General features: G+C 33.9%; 1 protein-coding gene across 3 annotated transcripts in view; it reads right to left on the bottom strand.

Moving 5' to 3' along the window:
• LOC115453435 (b(0,+)-type amino acid transporter 1) overlaps positions 1–13,209 on the bottom strand; it is a 36,930-nt gene that overhangs the window by 18,476 nt on the left and 5,245 nt on the right. The window contains exon 1 of one of the 3 annotated variants that reach the window (XM_030182135.2): positions 9,884–9,970. The exons of the other annotated variants lie outside the window; for them this stretch is intronic. Within the exon in view, the coding sequence (XP_030037995.1) occupies positions 9,884–9,886 (3 nt within the window). The 5' untranslated portion in view covers positions 9,887–9,970. Of the gene's footprint in view, positions 1–9,883; positions 9,971–13,209 lie in introns of those variants that run through there. 3 annotated transcript variants of the gene reach the window in all.

Here is a 13,209-nt window from a genome sequence, read left to right as displayed (position 1 = left end):
CGCCACCGAGGCAGTCATCAGTAGGTTATTAAAGATTTCTGAATGCGCATTTAAGTCATGTTTGGAGCACGTGTCTCGCACCTTGATCACATTCTGAGCCGGTTATGTCCTCGTGAGGTAACAATTCGCAACACTAACCTAGATCTACTTACGAAGACTTTATTGTTTTGGCGCTATAGATATCTTTATTTTATAACTACCTTTACCCCTAAACATTAAGCAGTGCCTAAATAACTCAAACCAGTGGTTACTGTTTCGAGTTATCGCTTTCTTTTAATACGAGGTACCTATAAATATAAAAAGTTATGAATTTTTAAAAACGATTCTCGTAAAATATATAATTATTCAAGAGTTTTATTTCGTTTTTTCCTCGAGCCACAATATGTCCACGAATTGAGATAAGTGCTAGGAAATACTTAAACGAATTATACATTATCTTCAATGTATTTGCATAAGATTTATCACATTCTCGTCACCAAAAACATGTCAGATATATTTTTTTATAGAATTGAGATCATTCTTCTCTTATCTAATCGGAAGAATCTACCGACGGACTGTTCTATTTGTATGTGATCTCTGTAACCACTGTTATTAGCTTGAATGTTGGAGAAATGCTACAATTAAATGAGTTTATCATTCTGAAATCTACAATATTACTAGCTACTTGATGCTACCTTTGCGAGCGTGACAAAGTTTTTTCAAGATAAAGAGAAGCCTGTGTCCTTTCTTATGCACCAAGCTTATTTCCTACCAAATTGTGTCACAATCGGTTTAGTGTCTTCGCATTGAAAGCGTCATAGGTAAAGTTAGTTTCGTATATTTAGTAATATTTTTATGGATTATATTATTATTTTAATGAATGATTTTAATTACTTCTAATAGGAATGAAACAATTAGATTGTAGTCATTTGTTTTTATTTGCGAGGTTATGTGTCACAAACGATTAGTATATTCAATTACTTCGTTTTATTTGTGACAGATAACAGTTGTTTGCTGTCGGAATGTATTGGCCTTAATCTATGCAAAACTAATAGATAAAATTAACATTTAAATACTTTTGATTAAATATAGTTTAAATAAAAAGATCCATTTAATTTTATCGACAGAATGTATTTGTGTTGATAAAAAAATGGTCTTATTTTAATTACAATTTTATTTTAAAAATCGCATGTCAAAGAAATTAAATATTGGTCAATATTCATTTCATAAAGCCCTTTGCAAAGTTTTTTTTAGTTTATTTATTTAAGGACGAAAATAACTCGACCTATTTACATTTCGCACGCAACAATGATTGTGCTGTTTTTGGTTTTATAAACATGACGAAAATACTTTGTTTACTCCGAGTCCTTTTTAATGAGCATACCTATATAAATTTGGTTATTATTAATTAAAGCTACTGGCAAAAAAGTTTCCTTGTAATAAATAATACCTAAATAACCGATATATAAAATTCCTCATTGTTAAATATTATAAATAAAGGGCCCCATCGCATCTCTGTCCGAACGTGATAAACTCTAAAATCACCAAATTTCAATGAAATTTTGTGAATGAAGACAGTTTGAGACCTTGGGAAGGACATTTAATGACGGGAGACCTCTTTCTCGCGGACGAAGTCGCAAGCGAAAGCTAGTAGATTATAAAATGTCATTCTAGTGCTCAATAACAAAAATGTACGAACAATATAAATACCTATGTCAAGGGCAGCGTGCATTGCCCTATGCATATTTATTTATAAGTTTCTGGGTGATTATTGAGTAGATATTGATATCTTTACTTTGTAATAAAAACGTCACGTTTGGTACATATACGAAAATATATTGAGTCGTTTATTTGCGCAGTTTGTTGCGTTGCGTTGAAATTTGGGTGGGATTTATTTAGAATTCGGATTTACCTATATGTGCATTATATATTTCTAATATATTTGCGTGACTTCATTAGAAGTACTTATACTTATATGTGTGCCATAAACTAAATACTATTTTAGTATTTCATCGATAAAAATAATATTTATTTGAGAATATCTATGTTATGCGTACCAATAATTTTTATTAACATAATATGTTTATTTAATAACTCTAGGATATATTTTGTATAGACACCACGATTGACTGACTGCCTTGGTGGCGTTGTTGTAATGCGTACACAGTCGAGTTCAACTACCACGCTGAGACCCTGGGTTCGAATTTGTGGCTATGTTTTTCCATCTTAAAAAAAATACTCAATCGCAGCTTGGAGATAAGGAAATTGGCGATGTGATACCCCGTGCCTCGGAAAGTACGTAAAACCGTTGGTCCTGCACCTCTCTCCGGTTATGTCGGTTTGCTGTTTAATCGGACTATGAGAGTGAAGGAACAGAGAGTGCACTTCCTGTGTATTGTGCACACATTTGTGCACTATAATATTTCCTGCGTACCTGGCTGATCTCTGTTCAGATTGGCCGCCGTGTCGCGTTTCGGGATTCGCCTGTGTATATCTAGTTTAATCCGGCCGGCTAATATTATGGACCTTACTCTTTTTTCTTGCCAGCCCGACCTGGCTTCTTTGTTTACTTTGTATTCTTTCATTTACTTAATATCCTATATAAAATATATGTAGTTATTAAGCAACTTAATTGTAGTACCTAATAATTAAATATTCTCATGTTACCTTGACTTATCATAAGCGCATCTATGTTCGCCTACGAGATGAATAAAGCATTTTTTTTTATTTTTACTTCGCTTACGTGCAGGCCGCGCTCGAATAAAAAAAAAATAAGAAATCCCAAACCCGACCACTGATTAAAAATGTATCAACACTAATTTTAAAAACCGGTTCTCTGCGCAATTTCAAGTGATAGTGAGTGTAATTATTCCGCATTATAATCGAAACATGTCGGGTTTGTCATTATCATGCCATATCCTGTGATGTATGACGTCACGGCACACACGCCACGAAACTGCTCTTTTGTTATGTGCTTCCTCTTACTCGTGTGTGGTTTTGTGACGTTTTAGACGCGTGAATGACCGCGAAAATCGTTCATGACCGCGATAAAAACTTGTTTTCATCGGAGATGTTAAAAGTCCTGGAATTGCGAATTAATCACAACCCCTTTTCGGGACTCTGGCACTTAACAAAACAGGTTTGTGTTTTCGCATTATAATTACGCTGGAAAAGAAATACTGTGTTCCACATAGCTCTTTTTGTAGAACATGTACTTATAGAGGTACGAAAGTTTAACGAAAAATGTCAGGTCAAAAATGATTTTTCCAGCACGGACAAAACCTGGGTAAAACAAATACAGTTCTAAAATATACCACCAAGTAATTATTAATTTTAAACTCACATAAAATTTTACATTCCACGTGTGCCAGCATAAAAATGACATCCACATTTAAATTCAACACCAATGTCATAACACAAAAAACGCAGAAATTTAAAAAAACGCACCAAAACAACCTACCATTATTTATCTGAGTTTCATTTTTCAAACTCCTTTTGGAATATTGTAATTTTGTGGTACACAGAGATGACCGATGCATTGCGCAAGCAAAAATAAAAAAAAAAACAACAGCGTCTCTTAATACGATACTGCGCAGCATGCCACTGGCCGAAAAACAATAATTTGCGCACTTCGAAGAATCAAACTGCGGTTTTGGAAAAAGAACTCGGTTTTCTTTTTAATTTGAGCTTGGCGTTGATTTACAGTCTTTGTTTACAATGCACGATTCGGCGATTTCAATCATAAACAATTTTTTATTTTAGAATTGTTATGTTTACGTTTGAAATATGGCAATGAGTTTCCAAGTAAATTCAATTTTTAGTTTAGGATGATGAATGATAAAACGGGAATCTTTTAATGTTATTTGTTATTCAAATGTTAATTGCATATTGTTAATCTCTAATTTATAAAGCGTGTTTGATTTTAAAATAAAACACATATATTTTGTAATACTTCGAAAACGATGAAATCATCAGGAACTTCGGACCAAGGCATACATGGTTTTATCAGTTACATTGTAGAGTTCTGCTTAATACCTACATATTACACACTCTCTATTTAATATCTATTAATTAAATAAAATTAATATAATTGATGCTTTTAAACGCTTTTAAGGATAATCTGTTATCTTATAGCTGTAGTAATAAGTACCATGACTAAATCGAATTACTTGAATGTTGGCGCCTTTTTTACTAAATATTCTCACTCGAAAAAAACATAAAAATATTGGACTTGTGAAAATTATGTTCCAAGACCATACTAAGTATTTTAAAAATGGCGCTACAGGTTAACGTAGTAGGAGCCTAAGTACACTACTTACGGCTCTAAAACTATTGAATTCTGCATTCGATAGGGCAATTAAAATTCGTATGAGTTTTTCGATTCGTGACGATGCGACGTGACTAGATTTTTCTAGCTAGGTGGTAATCAGTTAGGAGAGCCATGATTGCTATTTCTAATGCCAAGCGGTTCTTAGAGTAATTTTTTTTTTGTGCGTAGGAGCGCAAAGAAGCATGATTACGCCACTCTTTAAAGCACTGTAAAGATAATATGTGTATATACGTCATTTCATCCACGAAGACGCGCCCCACAACCTTTTGAGCGGGGATGTTGCGGGTGTCGCTGGGTGAAGGACTGATCCAACCTCTTTCCCCGACGCTATCCATCGTAGTGTGCGTGTGTATTCATGCTGCTCACGCACACTAAGCGAATATAATTAGTAGTGGGGCGCGTCTTCATGGATGGAATTATCTATAGGTATTTTTAAATTCGAAGTTTTCTATAGTAATGCTATTATTTATGGGCAGTGATTTTGCTTAAATCGCGAAAAACTTCGTTTCGTTAATGGTTAAAAATATAACCATATCATTATTCTTATCAAATTTTGCAAATTTATTCCGACTGGTAACAAAGAAACTGTGTAATCATATAACAAAACCTACAGTTGATATAAAGATTAACAAACATACAATGTTGGACGTTGTCTTAAGATAAGACATAACGAGCGAAGGAATACGAAATTAAGTGACATGTGCTATACGACTATTTAGGTTTAATCAAAATACCCAAAAATATCCATTGAGAACCCATTAGGAGTGCTAAGCTGGTTGCAATGCGAAGAATAAGTGAAATTTACCGCGCACAAGTGATATTTTGTAATCATGTGTGCAGACTGCAAACTATATAAATTTACCTACTATACGTAATTTTCACATATGCGAAACTAAATTAATTAAGCATTGTTATGGACCTGCAAATTCACTAGACGACCGGTAAAAATTTATTATTTTTTCATAGCTTGCAAATAAGAAAATGGGTCTTCTGATGGTGATCTTCACGCTTCACCATCCACAATACTATAAAAAAAGATGCATTGGTGGCAAAGAGATTAGGGAAGAGAGAGCGGTGTTACAGCCACAGGAAGTCCACGAGATTCAAGATCGATCTTCCTGTGGCTGGTATGATAAGAGATGTTTTGGCCTCCGAAAACCTTGCCTACCATACTAAATATAACAGTAGGTTATCATTTGGCGTCGGTATTCTGGTACAGACTTACTGTAATTACACAGAGCATTGCTGCTTGGCGACAATGACAGACAAAGCAAACCCAGACGGACTTTCTCATACGAGAGACGAATTGACCTATACTGATACACCGAGATAGCCTCCACAAATTCACCGGTACAACGATAAATAACTAGACACGTGTCAAGATACCAAGATAATTAATTAACAAATGCTGATATAGAGGAAATATCACTGTTTAAATATGACTTTCATAATTAATCGATAAGAAATGTTACTAATTAATGTTATAGCACTGTCAGCTTGAACAGCTATGTTTGTGATGTAACTGTCATTATGTAATAACAAGGTCGAAAAGTAACCCCCTCATTCATAAACGTTTTTTATCTAAGGATGGAGCATTGCTGTGATAACAAGTCTGTTTCTCAGTGCTGACGGCATCGCAGCCTTCGTAGTGCGTAGACATAGGGCCGTTGTGATTGGCTAATATTGAGATACGACTTTAATCTAGTTGGCTGTCAGATAAACAAAGCTGAGAAACAGATTTGTTATCACAGCAATGCTCCGTCTCTAGACAAATAACGTTTATGAATAAGGGTAAGTATTTAGGCCCGTATTCACAAACGTTACTAAGGTAAGTACGGAGCAATGCAATAAGTTTGTTTTTCAGTGCTTTTGGCATGAGCCTTTGCAATATGCAGGCATAGAGACGCTGTGATTGGCTAATATTGCGATACGACTTTACTGCAGTTGGCTGTCAGGTACACGGAACCGGACAAAGCGAAAGAAAACTATGAATTTTCCGACACAAACTGAAATGCGTTCGGATGCACTGTGCGTCCCCATAGTATTGTTTGTTAATATAGGTGTTAAATTCGTTGTGTAGATTTGGGTCGAATGGTAAGTTATAATATTGACACCGATGCAGTCGTATTTGGTACTTATATAATTATTACATTTTGTTACACTCTATATCATAAACGCAATGTTGTATCCGCGACTCTTATACACCTTTTACACTATAATAATTACTGATAGTAGTCTAATGTTTATATTAAATTTTCCTTCTATTGGAACAAAATAATGTGTGCGTATTTACACCGTTATACCACATATTTTCCTCAAGCGTATTAAAATGGGGTCAGTCAGGGAATTCTTTTTACATTCTCTCCAGTCGGTCTCCCATTATTGAGAATAGTTACTCTCAATTATCTTCATTGTCATATTTCTCCATCGGCTTCGGTCTTTTGCCTGATGAAATGCTGTATGAATGGAAACATTCAACGCATTGGAAATTTGGTCTATCCATCTTTTGGGGTTTCGTCCTCGTGGTCTCTTCCTTTCCAACTTGCCAACCATGAGCAGCTTTTCCAGGTTGTGACACAGACACACCCCCACTTATTCCCGAAGGAGTAGGCAGAGGCGCAACTGGTGCACCCACTTTTCGCCGTATGTATTCCTATCCTTCTAATTGTTATATCGGGCAAAAATTCCAGACACTGGGCTGATACTGAGTAGAAAACCTTAACACTTTACCCGACTGGGGATCGAACCCGAGACTTCAACACTACAGTCGAACCGTAATAAAACAACGCCACTGAAGCAGATATTATTTTTACTTTATCGAAAAATAAGTTCATGACCACATTCCCAGAAGTTTACGCAGAGGTGGAACCGGGCCATCCACACTTTGCCGAGTTTTTACAATACATCCAAAAAAGTAATAAGTATGGGGCGAGTAGCGACTTTCTCATACTGAAATGCCAGTTGTTCCATTTCTTAAGATGATACTTGAGTCCGGTTGCAGCGCTTTTTAGTTTCGCGGGTAGTAATAAATGTAACCAACAGCAAGATATGAACCGAGCTAATCTCGACCTTAAATATAGACCTATAAACAATTATTTCGAATCGTACAACTATTTGTTTGTGACTACATAAACATGTTTACATGGAGCTAGGAAATACAACATAATTCCAATCATTTGTCTCACGTGAGGTCTTGAGAACGTCCTGGCACAAAAATCTGCTAAAAAGTGATCGCGCATACTTCAACTAGGCAATACATACACTGTTATATAGTTGCTGAAGCAGCTGTATTGTACTAATTTAGTGTTATTCAATAACAAGTTGGACAGCGTCTGCGTGGCGCCTAACAGTTAAGTGCACGATTCGCCACGTGCATACGATATGTTATGAATAATAAACTACGTCCATTCAAGGCAATTTATTCGGTGGGAACGCGCTCGTGGCCTTGTTTACCGTAAATAAGTATTTCTTTATTCAGTTCATACCGAATAAAAACTCATCTTGTAGTTAATCTTATAATTGATTTGGATTTATAAGAGGTTTGACGAAATCGATCCTGGACGCATAAATGGGTTAGTAAAAATCAGCTCAAAGTTGATTTACTTATGGTCGGAAATTTCTTTAAGTCGAGTTTTGGAATGCATACATGTACGTGTAAGTACCTTATACAACGAAGTAATAATACCTACAATACACGTAATATAATTTATTATCTTATTATTCCTCTTTATTTTTAAGATTATTTTTTTACATTTTATAGATATCTTAAAAAAACAATGCATAAAAAAAATTATCACCCTGCGATAGCGAAGCTCAAAACCCAAGCCACCGGCGGTTACTTATTACATTTATTAATAAGTTTGGATAAAATAAAATAAAATAAAATGCTTTATTCATCACGTAGCCGAACATAGTTGCACTTATGATAAGTCAAGGTACATGAGAACATTTAATTATTACTTAATTAGATTAGCTTATATAAACAAAGACAATTTATATTGGTAATAAAATAAATGAAAAATATACTTAGTAAACAAAGAAGCCAGCTCGATCTGGCAGGGAAGAAGAAATAAGAAATGGATGTTTGTCAAGTGTTAACGTAGACACCACGGCAATCGTTAACGCTAATAGTATTCAGATAAATGTATAAGCATAACATTCCCTACCGATACTGCTAGGATATCATTCCCATACACTGCGTTTGTATTAACGATTGTAGCGATGGCTTGGGGCTCTGATTAGATGCCGTGAGTCATAGATAAATGATGTCCTGGATTAGAAGCTGCTTTGTCCCGGGCAAAAACATAGTGGGGTTTCTATCCCGGAGATTATCAGTCGGAGCCTCAACCATCTAATCCTATATGTTTTTATTAGAAACGTAAAACCTGAATAATTTCGGATGGTTTGAATGATTTTCATTTTATGTATATTGAAAAGTAAGTAGGTTTAGTTGTTCAAGTTTACATGTTAGTAATTAGTGTAGATAATGTACGTGCGAGATACAACCACATACCGCACGCTTCCAATTATTCTAATTAATAGAAATTTCTAGAAATTGCTCGGTGAGCAGACATCGCTAGAAAGAAAGATATTTTTAGTTTTATAGGCCTAAAGTCTTTTAAGTATTTCTAAATTTTGAACGTAGGTGGTTATTTAAATGGGTGTTTAGTGTCGTGGATCATATAATGATCTGAGCTTAATTATCTAGAATAAGCGAGATGAAGATAATGTGCGGCCTAAAAAAATGGGGAATGTTTACGCTGCAACCCTAGAATAAAGTCTGTGGTAGCTGCACATTTGCATTGTTTCTTGCTATAGTATTTCAATGTTGACGTCTAAAATAAATTAAATTACACACGCACACATAGGTCTTTTATTCTCGAAGGGTAAGCAGAAGAGCAACTAGTGTTCCCACTTTTCGCTGTGTGTTTCGTCCTATAATGTGGTAGGGTACCAGCCTATGGACATATCGGACATAAATTTCATACTCGGGCTGATATTGAATGACCAATATCATTTTGCCTGTCCGAGGGATAGAACCCGAGACCTTGCACTATCACCGAGGCAGTAATACAAACATATTATAAAACAAAGCCCCATTTGCTGTCTGTATGTGATAGATTTTCTCAACATCTACTGAACGGATTTTTATACTTTTATCCCGAACGGACTTTTATCCCGGAAAACTCCTTCACGCGGGCAAAGCCGCGAGCAAAAGCTAGTTTGATTTGTAATTTAATAAATAATAACGTTACAGATTTACGATCGTTGACATTCTACATTCATTCTTATATGATAATAAAAATATTTGAATGAAAAAATATAGACTTTGTTATTCAGAAGGCAAATGATTTAAAGATTTCTTAAGTTTACGCGAATGTTAGACATTAAAATAAAACTATATTACGGATTTTATTGCGGTTTTTTTATAATATAATTTCCTCCCGACGTTTCGAAGACTGCAATCTTTCAATCACAGAGCGCGCCGTAACCATGAAGGCTGTTTCCCAAAATATACATTTATTTCAAAAGCAAACAATTTATTGGACCTTAAAACATACGATATCAACTTACCATAATAATTCACACAAATATTTATAACCAATCAACACGTTCAAACACAGTAAAGCTTAACTAAATACTGGGGCGATCTGTCTGGTTCTAAAGGATGTGGGTAGATAAGGTAGATCATTATTTGAGATATTGATAACTCGCCGGGCTTATCGGCAATGGATTTTTTTCTTGTTACCATGAAGATACGTTTATTGATAACATTCGAGAGGAATTTGGGTTGAAAACACTTGATGTAACTGCTTAACTACAGGGCCCTTATTCTGTATGATAGTGTAAACGCGTAACGCGGCCGTGTCATGTTATCTTCGAGAAATGTGCGTGGAATGGTATTTTGTAAGCCAAATTTCTATAGTCCTAAACATGATGCGTTGTGTTACGTGCTTGTTACACACTGTCAAAATAACGTGCGGGATAGAGAATAAGGCCCCTGGACATAATAAGACAATAGGTATCTCATGGCGAGCGCAACGAAATACGAAACAATACTTGTTCTTATTTAAGGTTTTGGATGGTGTTTCTACAGTTTATCGGTGCTTGTATCGCTTATATTACGCACACGCACAAGCACACCTTTACGCCTTATATACTAGAATGGGTAGGCAGAGGCGCAACTGATGTACCTAATTTTCGCCGAGCTCATTCCGTCCCATGATATGATAGATTGCGAGCCTATCGCCATATCGGGCTTCATTCATAATTTTATCATATTATTTAACGTTCATAATTAAAAAAAATATACTTACTTAGTACGTACAGTAATGTTTTTAAAGTTATGACGAAGGAGTGAACAGCAATAAAAATAATGTTTTACACAAACGTCTTCGCTGTTACAGATACAATAAAACTGCATTAGTTACTACCTTTTGTTCATAAAGCATAATATTATAAGTATTACGGTAATATCAGTGTTTGCTCACGGGGCCGTCCGTGTGATAAAGTTTTCCGGGATGAAAATCTCACTATTTATTTTTCCGGGACAAAATATACTATGTCCTTCATCATGGTTTAAGTTCATTCTTTGGCCGTGAGAACATATTATTTAGGTAAATGAGCGATTATAAAGGCTTATTTTTAAAAGATATTTTTTAAATCTATGAATGCAAAACGCATGTACAATCGGCCACAGAATTAGCTGAATAAAATTCTAAACTTGAAATAGGATTTACACGTTAAGTTTGATTGAAACATTTTTATCACTGTGTCAAGAAAAACAAATTTCATTTTATGAATTAAAAAAAATTCTGACAATAAAACAAAAGTGTATAGGCTATATCAAATTTAGAATTTGATCAGTTACTTACGTGGGTGACTGTACCTAATACTCAGTGTTGTAAATATGGTATATGTTCTTAGTAATTAAATAAAGTTAGTAAAAAGATGTTATTGACACGAGTGTTTATTTCGGACCAAAGAGAATTATAATATATATGGAAATAGAGAGCCTACTCGTTGGGTTTTTGTGCCAATCGACATTACGGCTGCTTCATACTTGTGAGGTAGAGGGCGTTCGCGATTTTTCGTTGCGTTTCACGATTCAGGTTTATTGTGTTTTATTATTTTGCAAACGGTTTTAAAGTGCAGAAGACGGCAATCAAGTATTAAAATACATAGAAGCAGATCTGCATTTGCTATGCCGTCGTAGTATAATATTTCTGACATCTTATTTACAGTGTACTTCTATCATTATCAATACATAATAATTCGATAGTAATAAGATCTAAGAATAAGATCGTTAATCAGACAAACATCATATTGAAAATATTATTTTTATTTTATAAATTTGCAATAACATTTTGTGTACAAAATGCTTATAGTAAGTACTAATNAAACTATATTTTTATAACAATTGATTTAACTTTATAAAAATATATGAATTCTTTTGTATTTCGATAATCATTTTAATGTATCATCAAATAAATATCAAGTATCAATGTTCAAATAAAAGAGAATTTATTATTTTTATAAAAATTGCCTAATAATATACGATTCAATATAGAAATACATAAAAATTTACAAATCTAGAACAGCAATTAACTCTGAAACATACAAGATAGCCATATTATTTATCTTTGTCTTCATCAAAAGGAAATTCGGATTCTAGCATTATCTTTCTACACAAACAAATTGAAACTAATATTAACAAGAACAAACTTATTCTAAGCCAAACAAAATTATTTCACAAATAAGTCACGCTACTTTTAAAATTGAAAATGTTCACTGGAAAAGAAATTAACATCAAGTTTACAATGATCATTATACCTATCCATAGAAAAAGGAACTATAAAGATTAGCATTCATTAAAATATACTTTCTTCGTCATGCGAAGGTTGTTTTACTTATGATAATAATATAAAAATATTTTATGTAGATATCAAACAGATTAATTTAACAATTTGTTAAATAAGAAAGATTAAATAATTATAATAAGAACTGATTTAAAACAGGTCTATGAAACCAGGTAGTAATCAACAGCGAAATGCGAATGCGATACAAATTGCCAATACATATTAGATATATACCATAACAGTGGGTATATGATCTAAATAGAGTATGTACTAAAAAAGGAGAGATTCGAACAATTTACGCGATAAAAGCAAAATAATTTCGCACTTGTGTACATGATATTATCTTTAAATTGCCATCACTTAACTATTAATTATGGGTTACGTGGTGGTTAAATTACAACATACAATAAACACAAAATGAGCATTATGATCAAATAACGAAATCATAAATAAGTCGTATACAAAATGATAATTGTTACATAAAATATAAAGGAAGTAATGCGAATTGCTGCAGAAATGTACGTACCGGTTACATTAACAAAACATCAACTAAAGCAAGCAGGTCGACGCAGGAACGATTGAATATTTTCTGAACGATGCAATATTATTAGGCGACACAGAAGGGGTTATATATATATATATATAAAAATACATAATCGTTACTCAGAGTAGAAAAATTAAGAAATGGTATTTTTTTGTTTAAGGCACGTTAACATTTTTGAAATGTTAATTTTACGCTGAAGCTGTTGTCCATGGAAAGGGATACATCAGTAAAAAGAATCACACTTGGACTTGATAATTTATCTATTTTAAACTCAAATCAAAGTCGTTTACACGCCCTTCATAGTAATTTTAAAAGGATCTTTTTTAGTAAGGGATCGTAAACACTGTAGTCACAAGAAATCAATCTTATGAGACTGCTAATCATTTTGTACGATACATGATTCTATTTTTAAGATGGGACGGCAAAGGGCAGCACACCTTTACCATTTAAGCTGAACGTGAAAGATAAAAAATATCATGTATATATATATATAAATT

The sequence above is a fragment of the Manduca sexta genome, chromosome 13 (genome assembly GCF_014839805.1).
Source record: "Manduca sexta isolate Smith_Timp_Sample1 chromosome 13, JHU_Msex_v1.0, whole genome shotgun sequence".
Classification (NCBI taxonomy): Eukaryota; Metazoa; Arthropoda; class Insecta; order Lepidoptera; family Sphingidae; genus Manduca; species Manduca sexta.
The sequence above is the reverse complement of the archived record's forward strand: the minus strand, read 5'-3'. Positions and strand labels throughout refer to the sequence as shown.